This window comes from Anolis sagrei, chromosome 11, assembly GCF_037176765.1.
Source record: "Anolis sagrei isolate rAnoSag1 chromosome 11, rAnoSag1.mat, whole genome shotgun sequence".
Taxonomy (NCBI): Eukaryota; Metazoa; Chordata; class Lepidosauria; order Squamata; family Dactyloidae; genus Anolis; species Anolis sagrei.
In genome coordinates this window covers 23,873,501-23,890,139 of record NC_090031.1, presented here as the reverse complement: position 1 = coordinate 23,890,139, position 16,639 = coordinate 23,873,501, and the positions used below count along the sequence as shown (strand labels likewise).

The 16,639-nt window shown below is 45.8% G+C and overlaps 1 protein-coding gene across 7 annotated transcripts in view; it reads left to right on the top strand.

The window, feature by feature from the left end:
• Positions 1-16,639, top strand: part of ACACA (acetyl-CoA carboxylase alpha) — a 219,633-nt gene that overhangs the window by 35,906 nt on the left and 167,088 nt on the right. For 6 of the 7 annotated variants that reach the window (XM_067472024.1, XM_067472023.1, XM_067472021.1 and 3 more), the window contains 7 exons: positions 6,658-6,790; positions 7,880-8,018; positions 9,163-9,272; positions 11,279-11,360; positions 11,681-11,779; positions 15,739-15,845; positions 16,436-16,546. In XM_067472024.1, the coding sequence (XP_067328125.1) occupies positions 6,658-6,790; positions 7,880-8,018; positions 9,163-9,272; positions 11,279-11,360; positions 11,681-11,779; positions 15,739-15,845; positions 16,436-16,546 (781 nt within the window). Of the gene's footprint in view, positions 1-583; positions 831-6,657; positions 6,791-7,879; positions 8,019-9,162; positions 9,273-11,278; positions 11,361-11,680; positions 11,780-15,738; positions 15,846-16,435; positions 16,547-16,639 lie in introns of those variants that run through there. The other variant, XM_060757023.2, reaches the window with a different exon arrangement.

The window sequence follows — 16,639 nt, the reverse complement described above, 5'->3', positions numbered from 1 at the left end:
TCATTCATAAAAAAAACACTGATAAACACAGTGGAAGGGACTTTAAAAGCCAGTAAAGGAAGCGCGGGTAAGAAAATAATATATAAAATATATAAAATAATGTATATATATTAAAATTAATATGGCTTTCCTACTTTGTGGATTTTCACTTATTGCGGGTGGTCCTGGAACGGAACCGCACGATAAGTGAGGGAATACTGTAGTTATTATTATTTATTAAAATGCATTTTTTTTCAAAAATCACACAAATAAATTCAAATGCATGGATGTTTCGGTTGCTGCAAATGCTTCCAACCTTTAAAGGTGTTTCTTCCCTCTCTCTTTCTGGTGTGCAATGTTTATGCACCTTCCCATTGGGGAGGAGGGGAAGGATTCTGCCTCCGGTTGAGCCCACTTCTTGGCGCCGTCCCAGAGCAAATGCCTCCCCCTGAAAGCCCAATTACATAACCTGTAGATCTTTTCTATCCCCTCCGAGCGAGCGCCTGTGCTTTCCTCCCCTCCTCTGTCTTTCAGGCCTATCAGTGTTTGCTCCTCTCCTCTTTGCCTCTCCCTCTTGGCTGAGAAGACAGAGAGAGCTTGAATGAAGAGGGAGGTTCAAGCAAGGGGACGAAGGTTAAGCAACCCAAAGAGGCCAATGACACACCGATTTTTGGGAAGGGGGGAGCCACCTAAAAGCAGCAGCGGAGGGAGAGCGAACACGCAGATCTGCTTGCCTCCAAACCACTCAATCCAGGACATCAAAACCAGGGAAGTGCTCTCTCTGATTCCCGAGGCAGCATGGAGGAAGCGGCAGAAGAAAGTCAGGAGATAAGATATCATATGCTGCAAAGGTAGGAGGGGGGTGATGCGAGGTTGTCGCTTTCGTCCAAGGGATTCTTTTCGCATTTTGGAACAGAGCTTGAGCCGTATTAATTCTATCTATCAGTAGCTTAGGCTGCAAAGGTGCCCTCCCCACTTTTTGAGGTTTTTGGCAGGCTGTGATTCAACCCTGCAGGCAGGAAATTGCTTGAATAAGGTGTTTTGGTTGGATTTGGGTTTCTGCAGGACTTTCTGGTGGAGACACTGGATCAGCAGATTTTTGCTCTACGCAGAAATAAATGAGTATTTGGAATTATCAATAAATTAATTTTGTGGGGTTTTTTTAGATCTGCAAAAGCACCAAATCTTGTCTAGTATTGGAAGCTAAGCAGGGCTGAGTCTGGTTACAACTTGGAAGAGGAACTCACAAAAAATCATAGAAACATAGAATCAAAGAGTTGGAAGAGATCTCATGGGCCACCCAGTCCAACCCCATTCTGCCAAGAAGCAGGAATATTGCATTCAAATCACCCCTGACAGATGGCCATCCAGCCTCTGTTTAAAAGCTACCAAAGAAGGAGCCTCCACCACACTCCAGGGCAGAGAGTTCCACTGCTGAACGGCCATCCAGTCCAACCCCATTCTGCCAAGAAGCAGGAATATTGCATTCAAATCACCCCTGACAGATGGCCATCCAGCCTCTGTTTAAAATCCTCCAAAGAAGAAGCCTCCACCACACTCCAGGGCAGAGAGTTCCACTGCTGAACGGCCATCCAGTCCAACCCCATTCTGCCAAGAAGCAGGAATATTGCATTCAAATCACCCCTGACAGATGGCCATCCAGCCTCTGTTTAAAAGCTTCCAAAGAAGGAGCCTCCATCACACTCCAGGGCAGAGAGTTCCACTGCTGAACAGCCATCCAGTCCAACCCCATTCTGCCAAGAAGCAGGAATATTGCATTCAAATCACCCCTGACAGATGGCCATCCAGCCTCTGTTTCAAAGCTTCCAAAAAAGGAGCCTTCCACCACACTCCAGGGCAGAGAGTTCCACTGCTGAACGGCCATCCAGTCCAACCCCATTCTGCCAGGAAGCAGGAATATTGCATTCAAATCACCCCTGACAGATGGCCATCCAGCCTCTGTTTAAAAGCTTCCAAAGAAGGAGCCTCCACCACACTCCATGGCAGAGAGTTCCACTGCTGAACGGCTCTCACAGTCAGGAAGTTCTTCCTCGTGTTCAAATGGAATCTCCTCTCTTGTAGTTTGAAGCCATTGTTCTGCATCCTAGTCTCCAAGGAAGCAGAAAACAAGCTTGCTCCCTCCTCCCTGTGGCTTCCTCTCACATATTTATACATGGCTATCATATCTCCTCTCAGCCTTCTCTTCTTCAGGCTAAACATGCCCAGTTCCCTAAGCCGCTCCTCATAGGGCTTGTTCTCCAGACCCTTGATCATTTTAGTCGCCCTCCTCTGGACACATTCCAGCTTGTCAATATCTCTCTTGAATTGTGGTGCTCAGAATTGGACACAATATTCCAGGTGTGGTCTAACCAAAGCGGAATAGAGGGGTAGCATTACTTTCCTAGATCTAGACACTATGTCCCTATTGATGCAGGCCAAAATCCCATTGGCTTTTTTTGCCGCCACATCACATTGTTGGCTCATGTTGTCCACGAGGACTCCAATATCTTTTTCACATGTACTGCTCTCGAGCCAGGCATCCCCCATTCTGTATTTCTCAATCTGGGGATCATGAGCTAGGTGTCAGAGGGGTCGCCAAAGACCATCAGAAAACACAGTATTATAATAATCTATATATAAATAAAAATGTAATGTTCGTTTGTGGGATTAACATAACTCAAAAACCACTGGATGAATTGACACCAGATTTGGACACAATGCACCTATCAGGCCAACGAGTGACCGTCACTCAAAAAAATACTGAAAAACACAGCGGAAGGGACTTAAAAAGCCAAAAAACAAAACAACGCATGCACAAAACTGCATATATACAGGCAAACATACATATATACACAAACATACACACACAAAACACATATACACAGACTGGGCCACAGCAATGCATAGCAGGGGATGGCAAGTATAATAATAAAACTTTATTTATATACCGCTCAATCTCCCCAGGGGACTCAGTGCGGTTTCCAAGTAACATCATCAATACATGCAGAGTAAACAATATAAACATAAGATTAACAAAACAATATAAGCATAAAAATTGTCGCCATAACACATATACATTAAAAGTAATCCTGCCTGTTCAAGGGGGTTCTGTGTGGAAAGTTTAGTCGAACTCTTACCATTTGTGGGATTCACAATGCTCTGATTGTAGGTGAACTATAAATCCCAGAAACTACAACTCCCAAATGTCAAGGTCAATTTTCCCCAAACTCCAGCAGGGTTCACCTTTGAGCGTATTGAGTATCTGTACCAAGTTTGGTCCAGATCCATCATTGTTTGAGTCTACAGTGCTCTCTGGATGTGGGTGAACTACAACTCCCAAAGTCAAGGCCAATGCCCACCAAATCCTTCTAGTATTTTCTGTCGGTCATGGGAGTTCTGTGTGCCAAGTTGTGTTCAATTCCATCGTTGGTAGAGTGAAGAATGCTTTATGATTGTAGGTGAACTATATATCCCAGGAAAGACAACCCTCAAATGTCAAGGTCAGTTTCCCCTGAACTCCACCAGTGTTCACATTTGGCCATCTTGAGTATCCATGCCAAGTTTGGTCCAGATACATAATTGTTTGAGTCCACAGTGCTTTCTGGATGTAGGTGAACTACAACTCAAAAACTCAAGGTCAATTACCACCAAACCTTTCCAGTATTTTCTGTTTGTGTGCCAAGTTGGTGGAGTTTGGAATGCTCTTTGATTGTAGGTGAACTACAAATCCCAGCAACTACAACTCCCAAATGTCAAGGTCGGTTTCCCCTGAACTCCACCAGTGTTCACATTTGGCCATATTGCGTATCCATACCAAGTTTGGTCCATACCCACCATTGTTTGAGTCCACAGTGCTCTCTGGATGTAAGTGAACTATAACTCCCAAACTCATGGCCAATGCCCACCAAACCCTTCCAGTATTTTGTCGAAGGCTTTCATGCCTGGAATCACTGAGTTGTTATAGGCCTTTTGGGCTATATGGCCATGTTCTAGAAGCATTCTCTCCTGACGTTCCACCTACATCTGTGGCAAGCATCGTTAAGAGGTTGTGCGGTGATGTCTGAGAGAGAGCCTTGCCCAAGGTTTTCCGGTGGGTTTTCATAGCCGAGTGGGGATTCAAACCCTGGTCTCCAGAGCATTGCTGTTGTTGTCTGGACGTTTTGAATGCGCAATCTAGAATCTGACAGAAATAGGGAAGATTTGCAAATATGAGGATTTCTTCATATAGGATATTAGAGGCCTAAGAAGGAGTGAAGAGCAGGATGCTGAGTCTTGGTCATATCTGGACTCAGTCCTACCCACTGCACTAACACACACATGCTCTCTATAGACCGTACGCAGGGAACAAAATCAGCCTCTCTACATGGCATTCATTGACCTTGCAAAGGCATTCGACACAGTGAATTGCAGCGCGCTCTGGGCCATTCTCCAAAAATTGGGTGCCTTGACGAATTTGTGGACATCCTGCGGCTCCTCCATGATGACATGGTGGCAACAGTCTTGGAGAGCAGTGGCTCCCAAAGTGACCCATATAAGGTGGAGTCGGGTGTCAAACAGGGATGTGTTATTGCTCCAACCTTATTTTCCCTCTTCATCAGTATGATACTTCATCTTGTTGACGGGAAGCTTCCCACCGGATTGGAGATCATCTATTGGATAGATGGCAAGCTATCTAACCTCAGTAGACTAAAAGCCAAAACCAAGGTTGCAACAACATCTGTTAGAGAACTTCAATATGCTGATGACAATGTGTCTGTGCACATTCAGGAGAAGACCTACAGTACCTGTTATAGCCCCCGGAGGCACAGTGGTTAAACCCCTGTGCTGGCAGGACTGAAGACCGACAGGTCGCAGGTTCGAATCCGGGGAGAGGCAGATGAGCTCCCTCTATCAACTCCAGCTCCTCATGCGGGGACATGAGAGAAGCCTCCCACAGGGATGATAAAAACATCAAATCATCCTGGCGTCCCCTGGGCAACGTCCTTGCAGACGGCCAATTCTCTCACACCAGAAGCGACTTGCAGTTTCTCAAGTTGCTCCTGACACGACAAACAAACTTGTTATAGAACTCCAATATGCCGATGACAATGTAGTTTGTGCGCATTCAGAAGAAGACCTACAATATCTGTTATAGAACTCCAATATGCCGATGAAAACGTAGTCTGTGCACATTAGGAAAAACTACAATATCTGTTACAGGACTCCAATATGCCGATGACAACGTCGCCTGTGCACACTCAGAAGAAAACCTACAATATCAGTTATAGAACTCCAATATGCCGATGACAGTATAGTCTGTGTGCATTCAGAAGAAGACCTACAGTATCTGTTATAGAACTCCAATATGCCGATGACAACATAGTCTCTGCATTCAGAAAAAGACCTACAGTATCTGTTATAAAATTCCAGTATGCCGATGATAACATAGTCTGTGTGCATTCAGAAGAAAACCTACCAGCCACTTTAAACACCTTCGCAGAAGCATACAAGAAGCTTGGCCTGTCATTCGAGAAAACCAAAGTGCTTTTCTAGCAGTCAGTAACCAACCCATCTGCAATGCCAGAGATACTGCTGAATGGTATAACACTAGAAAATGTTGATGATTTCCACTCCCTTGGCAGCCACCTCTCCACAAAAGTCAACATTGACACTGAAATACAACTCTGCCTGAGCTCTACTAGTGCAGCATTCTTCCAAATGAAACAGAGAGTTTTTGAGGAATGGGACATCCATAGGGATACCAAGGTGCTTGTTTACAAAACTATTGTCCTCCCAACCCTGCCATATGCCTGTGAAGCGTGGACTGTCTACAGACATCATACGCAACTCCTGGAACGGTTCCATCAGCGTTGCCTCCGAAAAATCCTGCAAATCTCTTGGGAAGACAGGCAGACAAACGTCAGCGTGCTGGAAGAAGCAAAGACCACCAGCATTGAAGCGATGGTCCTCCGCCATCAACTCCGCTGGACCTGCCATGTTGTCCGGATGCCCGACCACCGTCTCCCAAAGCTACTCCGAACTCAAGAACGGAAAATGGAATGTTGGTGGGCAGGAAAAGAGATTGAAAGATGGGCTCAAAGCCAACCTTAAAAACTCTGACATAGATACCGAAAACTGGAAAGCCCTGGCCTTTGAGTGCTCCAGCTGAAGATCAGCTGTGACCAGCAGTGCTGTCAAATTCGAAGAGGCACAAATGGAGGGCAAAAGAGAGAAACGTGCCAAGAGGAAGGCACGTTGAGCCAACACCAACTGGGACCGCCTTCCACTTGGAAACCGATGCCCTCACATTCAGGAGAACATGCAGGTCAAGAATAGGGCTCCACAGTCACCTACGGACCCACCACCAAGATGCATCACTTGGAGGACCATCATCCTCGGATGACGAGGGATCGCCTAAGTAAGTAATACCGTATTTACTTGAGTATAAGGCTTGGAAACAGAGGCTGGATGGCCATCTGTTGGGAGTGCTTTGAAGGCGATTTTCCTGCTTCTTGGCAGAATGGGGTTGGACTGGATGGCCCACAAGGCCTCTTCCAACTCTAGGATTCTTCCCCTTCCTTGCACTCGTATATTTGGTGGGAATGTTGAGATGTGAGAGATGCGTCTGGATTTTTTATGGGTGTCAGAGTCTGTCCTGGAGCTCTTATGTGGCTCTCTTCCTCTCTTCTTTCCCACTAGGCCGAGTATGTCAGGCCTCCACCTCATGAAGCAAGGCCGGGATAGAAAGAAAGTCGACGTACAAAGGGATTTCACAGTTGCATCCCCGGCGGAGTTCGTCACTCGTTTTGGGGGGAACAAAGTGATTGAGAAGGTGAGTGGCAATTCCCTTCTGTTTCTCAATCTGGAGGTCGGGACTCTGGAGGTTGCGAGGGGATGTCAGGGGGGTATCCAAAGACAACCAGGAAACACAGGATTTTGTGTTGGTCATGGGGGTTCTGTGTGGGAAGTTTGACCCAATTCTATCATTGATGAGGTTCAGAATGGTCCTTGATAGTAGGTGAACTATACATCCCAGCAACTGCAACTCCCAAATGCCAAGGTCTGTTTTCCCCAAGCTCCACCAGTGTTCACATTTGGGAATATTGAGTATTCATGCCAAGTTTGGTCCTGATCCATCATTGTTTGAGTCCATAGCTGTCTCTGCCTATATCTGAACTACAACTCCCAAACCCAAGGCCAATGCCCACAAACCCTTCCAGTATTTTCTGTCCATCATAGGAGTTCTGTGTGCCAAGTTTGGTTCAATTCTACTGCTGGTGGAATTCAGAATGCTCTTTGAATGTAGGTGAACTATAACTCCCATCAAATACAACTCCCAAATGTCAAAAGTCTATTTCCCCCTTATTCCATCTGTGTTCACATTTAGGCATAAGGAGGATTTGCGCCAATTTTGGTCCAGATCCATCATTGTTTGAGCCCACAGTGCTCTCTGAATGTAGGTGAACTACAACTCCCAAACTCAAGGTCAATGCCCACCAAACCCAGTATTTTTTGTTAGTCATGGGAGTTCTGTGTGCCAAGTTTGGTTCAATTCTACTGCTGGTGAAGTTCAGAATGCTCTTTGACTGTAGGTGAACTATAAATCCCAGCAACCACAACACCCAAATGTCAAGGTCTATTCTCCCTTAACTCTACCAGTGTTCACATTTGGGTATATTAAGTTTGGCCCAGATCAATCCTTGTTTGATCCCATTTCTCATTGTTGGTGAAGTTCAGAATGCTCTTTGATTGTAGGTGAACTATAAATCCCAGCAACTACAACTCCCATATGACAAAATCAACCCTCCAACCCCACCAGTATTCAAATATCCTAGCTATGGAGAGATCCCATCTACCCATTTGCGTGAGCAAGAAAGATGGTTGCAAGATGGCTTGACCCACCTTGTTTGGCCTCACCTAGGTTCTCATTGCCAACAATGGCATCGCAGCAGTGAAATGTATGCGCTCCATCCGGCGGTGGTCTTACGAGATGTTTCGGAACGAGCGAGCCATCCGGTTTGTGGTCATGGTGACACCTGAAGATTTAAAAGCCAATGCAGGTGAGTCCTCCTCTTTCAGGGTGACATTGTTGGAGGCAACAAAGGTCAAGTCTTTGGGAATGTCAAGGTGCTTTTTTGGCATCCTTTTTACAGCAGAACCAGTGGATTTCTACTCTTCAGTGGCATTTAAGCTTTAGTTTGTCCTCCCCTTGAAGCCCCTGGTGGCACAGTGGGTTAAACCGCTGAGCTGCTGAACTTGTGATCAAAAGGTCACCGGTTCAAATCCAGGGAGCGGGGTGAGCTCCTGCTGTTAGCCCCAGCTTCTGCCAACCTAGCAGTTCAAAAACATACAAATGTGAGTAGATCAATAGGTACTGCTCCAGCGGGAAGGTAAGGGCGCTTCATGCATGCTGGCTACATGACCTTGGAGGTGTCTAGGGACAACGCCGGCTCTTCAACTTAGAAATAGAGATGAGCACCAACGCCCAGAGTCGGACTCGACTGGACTTAATGTTGGGGAAAACCTTTACCTTTACCCTCAGCCATGCTTTTTGCCGTGCCATGCAGTCATGCTGGCCACATGACCTTGGAGGTGTCTAGGGACAACACCGACTCTTCAACTTAGAAATACAGATGAGCATCAACCCCCAGAGTTGGACACGACTGGACTGAATGTCAGGGGAAAACCTTTACCTTTACCCCTAGCCATCCTTTATGGCGTGCCATGCAGTCATGCTGGCCACATGACCTTGGAGGTGTCTAGGGACAACACCGGCTATTCAATTTAGAAATACAGAGGAGCACCAACCCCCAGACTCGAACTCGACTGGACTTAATGTCAGGGGAAAACCTTTACCTTTACCTTTAGCCATCCTTTATGGCACGCCATGCAGTCATGCTGGCCACATGACCTTGGAGGTGTCTAGGGACAATGCTGGCTCTTTGGCTTAGAAATGGAGATGAGCACCAACCCCCAGAGTTAGACTCAACTAGACTTAATGTCAGGAGAAAACCTTTACCTTCACCACCTGAAGGTTTTTATTCGTAGAGATATGTTTACAGTGTTCCCTCACTTATCGCGGGTGTTATGTTCCAGGACCACCCGCGAAAAGTGAAAATCCGCGATGTAGGGATGCTAATCTGCAAAGTAGGGACGCTATGTGTATATTATTGTTGTTGTTATTATTATTTTCTGTCTTCACAGAATACATTAAAATGGCTGACCATTATGTCCCGGTACCTGGCGGCCCGAATAATAACAACTATGCAAATGTGGAACTGATTCTGGACATTGCAAAACGGATCCCTGTCCAGGTGAGGAAGGGAGCAAACCTGGCATTTAGAAAACAAGAAGAATCAAATATTGCAGTATACTGGGTGTAGAAATGTTAATGCCAATAGATGGGATGTTTTTGCTGCATTACTGTAATGCACTCTACGTGGGGCTGCCCTTGAAGATGGCTCGGAAAATTCAATTGGTCCAGGAGCTAGTCTACTTACTGGAGCGACTTACAGGGAGTGGTCAACCCCCCGTTTAAGGAGCTCCATTGGCTGCCGTTCATTTTCCGATCCCAATTCAAGGTGTAGGTTTTGACCTACAAAGCCCTGAACGGTTTGGGACCCGCCTACCTGCGTGACCGCATTTCTGTGTACGAACCCACACGATCTCTTCGTTCATCTGGGGAGGCCCTGCTCTTGCTCCCAACTCCCTCGCAGCGTGATTGGTGGGGACGAGGGAGAGGGCCTTCTCTGTGGTGGCCCCCCGACTCTGGAACTCACTTCCTAAGTATATCAGACAAGCCCCCACATTGGCAGTTTTTAGGAGGAGCCTGAAAACGTGTCTGTTCCAATGTGCCTTCCCTGAATAAAGGAAACAATCTCCGGCAAATACTCTGGGAAGCACTTTAATTACCCGTTGGGCTGTTCTTACCTTAGAATCATAGAATCATAGAATCATAGAATCAAAGAGTTGGAAGAGACCTCATGGGCCATCCAGTCCAACCCCCTGCCAAGAAGCAGGAATATTGCATTCAAATCACCCCTGACAGATGGCCATCCAGCCTCTGCTTAAAAGCTTCCAAAGAAGGAGCCTCCACCACACTCCGGGGCAGAGAGTTCCACTGCCGAATGGCTCTCACAGTCAGGAAGTTCTTCCTAATGTTCAGATGGAATCTCCTCTCTTGTAGTTTGAAGCCATTGTTCCGCATCCTAGTCTGCAAGGAAGCAGAAAACAAGCTTGTCCCTCCTCTCTGTGGCTTCCTCTCACATATTTATACATGGCTATCATATCTCCTCTCAGCCTTCTCTTCTTCAGGCTAAACATGCCAAGATGACTTTCTTTTTGTGAGAAGACCGAAGCAAAGAAGGCATTAAGTAGTTCTGCCTTTTCCCTATCCCCTGTCAGCATTGCCCCATCTTCTCCTCGAAGAGGTCCTATCGCCTCCTTGTTTTTCCTTTTTCTACTGACATACGAAAAGAAGCCCTTTTTATTGTTTTTAATGTCCCTGGCAAGTCTGAGCTCGTTTTGTGCTTTAGCCTTGCGGACCTTTTCCCTACAGGTGTTGGCTATTTGTTTGAATTCTTCTTTGGTGATTTCTCCCTTTTTCCACTTCTTGTGCATGTCTCTTTTGTGTCTTAGCACAGTTAGAAGTTCTTTGGACATCCATTCTGGCTTCTTTGCACTTGTCCTATTTTTTCTCTTTGTTGGCACGGTTTGCAATTGCACCTTGAGTATTTCACTCTTGAGAAATTCCCATCCATCCATAACTCCTTTGTCTTTTAGTATCTGTGTCCACGGAATGCTGCTCAGCGTTTTCCTTCATTTTTCGGAAATCAGCTCTCCTAAAGTCCAAAATGCGGGTTTGACTTGTCTTAGTTTCGGCCTTCCTTTGTACCTCAAATTGCAGGAGCACATGGTCACTTGCCCCTAAGGATCCTACCACTTCAATCCTGCCAATAGAGACATGTCCAGCATCTATTTTTAAAGTTTTTAACTATTACATCGGGCCCAGTCATAGGTTTTTAAATTCTTGTGTGTTATTGTCTACTTGCGATTTATATTGATTGTACTGTTTATTTTGGTTATTGTTGTTGTTTTGTTATTGGTTGTTGTTTTGATGTATTTTGGGGCTTGGCCTCATGTAAGCCGCTCCGAGTCCCTTGGGGAGATGGTAGCGGGGTATAAATAAAGTTTTATTATTATATTATCAAACTGGGAGAACCAGTCAGCATGAAAAACCGCGAATCCGCGAAAAGCGAACCGCAAAGTAGCGAGGGACCACTGTAAAATGAAATGTAACTTCGTCTTCCTCCCTCTCCAGGCTGTCTGGGCCGGCTGGGGCCATGCCTCTGAAAATCCCAAACTACCAGAACTGCTCCACAAAAATGGAATTGCCTTCATGGGTGAGGAAACCAACAATTGCATTGAGTGTGTGCGTTGTGGGAGGTCAAAACGCAGCAGGGCAGGTGCTGTTGGACTCCACTTGCCATCAGCCCTAGCTTCAGTGGTTATTAGACACAGATAATGGGAGACATAGTCCAAAAGCATTTGGAATGCTGTGTATCCCTTCTGTGTAGTATACAAAAGGCGGGGAACATCTCCATGTTGTTTGTTTTGGTGCAGAAAAGCCACCGTTCAACACCCTATGCTTCCCTTGCTGAATCCTTACCTTCGTCTTCCTTGAGTCTCAGTTTTGGACCTCTTTTCTCCTCTACTTGTTCAGGTCCACCCAGCCAAGCCATGTGGGCCTTGGGAGATAAAATCGCTTCCTCGATTGTGGCGCAGACTGCGGGCATCCCTACACTTCCTTGGAGCGGCAGCGGTAAGGCCTTTAATACCATGATGGCAGGGCACCTCCCTTTTACCACTGAGTATTGTAATCTAGGCAAATAAAATGTTCCCTCACTTATCGCGGCTGTTACGTTCCAGGACCACCCGCAAAAAGTGAAAATCCGCGAAGTAGGTTCCGAGGGTGAGGCAGAACCGAGGAGAGATTTAAAGGCATTGCGCACTTTTTTTGTTTTGCTTTGCAATCTCTCTTGATTGGTGGCCTCTCTCCCGAAGGGGAGGGTAAACCCCCCTTCCACACTTCATCGTTGCCAGGAGGTGGGAGTAGAACACCGCTCTGGGCAACGGCAACCATTCATAAACTGGGAGGAAAAACCTCCAAAACAGCAAGTCCGCGAAAAGCGAGCTGCGAAGTAGCGAGCAAAGACTGTATTCTTAGTTTGACAGACTTTGATACAGGGATGACTCAGTTAACAAGCCCTCAGACAAAACCCCTTTTCAAAAAATCGGTGTCATGCTGAGAGGTGGTTTTGCCAGCTCCTTCCTTGGAAATAAAGACCACAGTGCTTAGCATTTGTTGTCTGTCCCCCATCTAAGTACTAACCAGGACTGAACCTGCTTAGCAATACTTTCAGGCTATTTAGACTGGCGTACAGCTCCCCTAAAGGGAAATAAAGCCCACAGTGCTTAGTATTTGTTGTCTGTCTCCCATCCAAGTCCTAACCAGGACTGAACCTGCTTAGCAATCTTAGCATTTGTTGCCTGTCTCCCATCCAAGTCCTAACCAGGACTGAACCTGCTTAGCAATACTATTAGACAGGCGAACAGCTCCCCTAAAGGTGAAAAAATGCCCACAGCGCTTAGTATTTGTTGTCTGTCTCCCATCCAAGTACTAACCAGGACTGAACCTGTTTAGCAACCTTAGCATTTGTTGCCTGTCTCCCATCCAAGTCCTAACCAGGACTAAACCTGCTTAGCAATACTATTTAGACAGGCGAACAGCTCCCCTAAAGGGGAAAAAATGCCCACAGCGCTTAGTATTTGTTGTCTGTCTCCCATCCAAGTACTAACCAGGACTGAACCTGCTTAGCAACCTTAGCATTTGTTGCCTGTCTCCCATCCAAGTCCTAACCAGGACTGAACCTGTTTAGCAATACTATTTAGACAGGCGGACAGCTCCCCTAAAGGGGAAAAATGCCCACAGCGCTTAGTATTTGTTGTCTGTCTCCCATCCAAGTACTAACCAGGACTGAACCTGCTTAGCAACCTTAGCATTTGTTGCCTGTCTCCCATCCAAGTACTAACCAGGACTGAACCTGCTTAGCAATACTTTCAAGCTATTTAGACTAGCGTACAGCCCCCTAGAGGGAAATAAAGCCCACAACGCTTAGCATTTGTTGTCTGTCTCCTATCCAAGTACTAACCAGGACTGAACCTGCTTAGCAATACTTTCGGGCTATTTAGACTGGCGTACAGCTCCCCTAAAGGGGCCATAGTGGCTCACTGGGTTAAACTGCTAAGCCGTAGAACTTGCTGACTAGAAGGTTGGAGGTTCGAATCAACAGACAGGGTGAGCTCCCACTGCGACCCCCAGCTCCTGCCAACCTAGCAGTTCGAAAACATGCAAGTGTGAGTAGATCAGTAGGTACCGATTCTGCAGGAAGCTAATGGCGCTCCATGCAATCATGCTGGCCACATGACCTTGGAGGTGTCTATGGACAACCCCGGCTCATCGGCTTAGAAATGGAGATGAGCACCACCCCACAAAGTTGGATTCAACTTAATGTCAAGGGGAAACCTTTACCTTTATGGCTCCCCTAATCCTTTACCATTGACCATGCTGATTCTACCTTGAATTAGTACTTCGATGCCTCTCAGCAGGCAAGAGTTGAATTCTCACTTCTATCATGTAGGTGGCAACATTTAAATATTCAAGTTGAAATTCAGATCTGAGTGTTGACCCAGACCTATAGGCAAATCTGGGTTTTTACAATGGATTATTATGGTGAGTCAAAATGGGTGGAGAGTATGTTGCAAAAAAATTAAAAATGGCCACCCACTTTCCCCTGGCTAAGTGTACTTTCAGTTCCTTTCGCAAGAGTTCATTGAGGCCCTTGAAATGGGATGAAAACTTGTTCATCGTATTTACTCAGAGGACGGGAATGTTTGCCCTCCTGATTTAAATGTTTATCTCTTGCCCTATATCTGAAGTGCTCGCGACAGCTTGAAACAATAACTCAACAATAGCTTTAAAACAGCGTTTCTCAACCTAAGAGTTGGGGGTCACGAGTAGGTGTCAGAGGGGTCACCAAAGACCACCAGAAAACACAGTATTTTCTGTTGGTCATGGGAGTTCTGTGTGCCAAGTTTGGTTCAATTCCATCATTGGTGGAGTTCAGAATGATTGTAGGTCAACTATAAATCCCAACAACTACAACTCCCAAATGTCAAGGTCTATTTTCCCCAAACTCCATCAGTGTTCACATTTGGGTATATTGAATATTTGTGTCAAATTTGGCCCAGATCCATCACTGTTTGAGTCCATAGTGCTCTTTGGATGTCGGTGAACTACAATTCCAAAACTCAAGGTCAATGTCCACCAAACCCTTCCAGTATTTTCTGTTGGTCATGGGAGTTCTGTGTGCCAAGTTTGGTTCAATTCCATCATTGGTGGAGTTCAGAATGATTGTAGGTCAACTATAAATCCCAGCAACTACAACTCCCAAATGTCAAGGTCTATTTTCCCCAAACTCCACCAGTGTTCACATTTGGACATATTGAGTATTCGTGTCAAGTTTGGCCCAGATCCATCATTGTTTCCACAGACAGGGGGCCACTTCTGAGAAGGCCCTGTCTCTCATCCCAACCAACCGCGTTTGCAATAATGGAGGGATTGAGAGCAGGGCCTCTCTTGAAGATCTTAAACTTCGTGATGGTTCATGACAAGGAGGTATGTTCGGACAGGTAGTCTGGGCCAGAACCGATTAGGGCTTTAAAGGTTGAAACCAGTACTTTGAATTGTGCTTGGAAGCTGATCCGCAGGCAGTGGAGTTGGCGTAACAAAGGAATTGTATGTTCCCTGTACGTCGCTCCGGTGAGCAACTTGGCTGCCGACCGTTGGACTAGTTGAAGCTTTTGGGACAGTCTTCAAAGGAGCCCCATGTAGAGTGCATTGCAGTAGTCTATTTGGGATGTAACAGTAGCGTGGACCACCGTGGCTAAGTCAGGCTGCTACCACTAATAACCAGGTTGGTGTGGAAAGTCAGACTTTTCAAGGAATTGAGTATTCATGCCAAGTTTGGTTCAGATCCATCATTATTTGAGTCCATAATGCTCTCTGGATGTCGATGAACTATAATTCCAAAACTCAAGGTCAATGCCCACCAAACCCTTCCAGTATTTTCTGTTGGTCATGGGAGTCCTGTGTGCCAAGTTTGGTTCAATTCTATCGTTGGTGGAGTCTAGAATGCACTTTGATTGTAGGTGAACTATAAATCCCAGCAACTGCAACTCCCAAATGTCAAAGTCTATTTTTCCCAAACTCCACCAGTGTTGTCATTTGGGTGTATATATTGAGTATTCGTGCCAAGTTTGGCCCAGATCCATCATTGTTTGAGTCCATACTGATCTCTGGATGTTGATGAACTACAACTCCAAAACTCAAGGTCAATGCCCACCAAAGCCTTTCAGTATTTTCTGTTGGTCATGGGAGTTGTGTGTGCCTAGTTTAGTTCAATTCCATCATTGGTGGAATTCAGAATGCGCTTTGATTGTAGGTGAACTATAAATCCCAGCAACTACAACTCCGAAATGACAAAAACAATCCGCCCCCCATATGTGGGTGTATGGGGTATTTGTGCCAAATTTGGTCCAGTGAATGAAAATACAGTCTTCCCTCACTTATTGCGGGCGTTATGTTCCAGGACCGCCCGCAAAAAGTGAAAAACCTGTCTGCAGTTTTGTAGCAATGCAACTCTTTGCTCTGGGTTCCAGGTCTCCGGGTCAATTGGCAAGAGAACGACTTTCAGAAGCGCCTCCTGAACGTTCCCCAGGAGTTGTACGAAAAGGGCTGCATGAAGGACGTGGATGATGGGCTGCGGGTAGGCATTGCTGTCCGCACAACATTGTCCATCAACATTGACAACACTCCAAATTAGAACCCCCTGCTCAGCCATGGAAACCCATTGGGTAATATTGGGCAAGTCACACACTCTCGGCCTCAGAGGAAGCCACAGACCCGTACCTAATATTATTGTTGCCTGCCATAGCATTGCACTTCATTTCTGGGCCCCCTAGAATTTTTGGCCTTGCACAAATCTTGGCCCGACCTTTTAGATTTTTAAATTGCCTTGAACGGGCAGGATTACTTTTAATATATGTGTGTTATGGCAACAATTGTTATGCTCATATTTTGTTTTGTTAATCTTATGGTTATGTTGTTTTGTGATGTTACCTGGGAACCGCTCTGAGTCCCCTCGTGGAGATGGAGTGGTATATGAATAAATTATTATTATTATTATTATTATTATTATTATTATAAGGCTACGAGATCAGAATTGGCCAAGAAATGGCCTGAAGTCACGCAACGACAACAATTACATCTTTTAAATCCTTCTACATATACAAATTGTGCAGCATACTTGCTCAGGTCTACGTTTGGCAGCTTTTTTTTGCTATTTCTGTTGTTCAGGCAGCTGAGGAAATTGGTTATCCCGTCATGATCAAAGCCTCCGAAGGAGGGGGAGGAAAAGGAATCCGGAAGGTGAACAATGCCGACGACTTCCCCAATCTCTTCCGACAGGTCTGTCTCTTTTCCAAGTTCCATTTATGGGTTGAAGTCAGAGCTCAGACTCTGTAGGGTTCAGCACATTTTCCTTGGTGTAGGAAAATATTT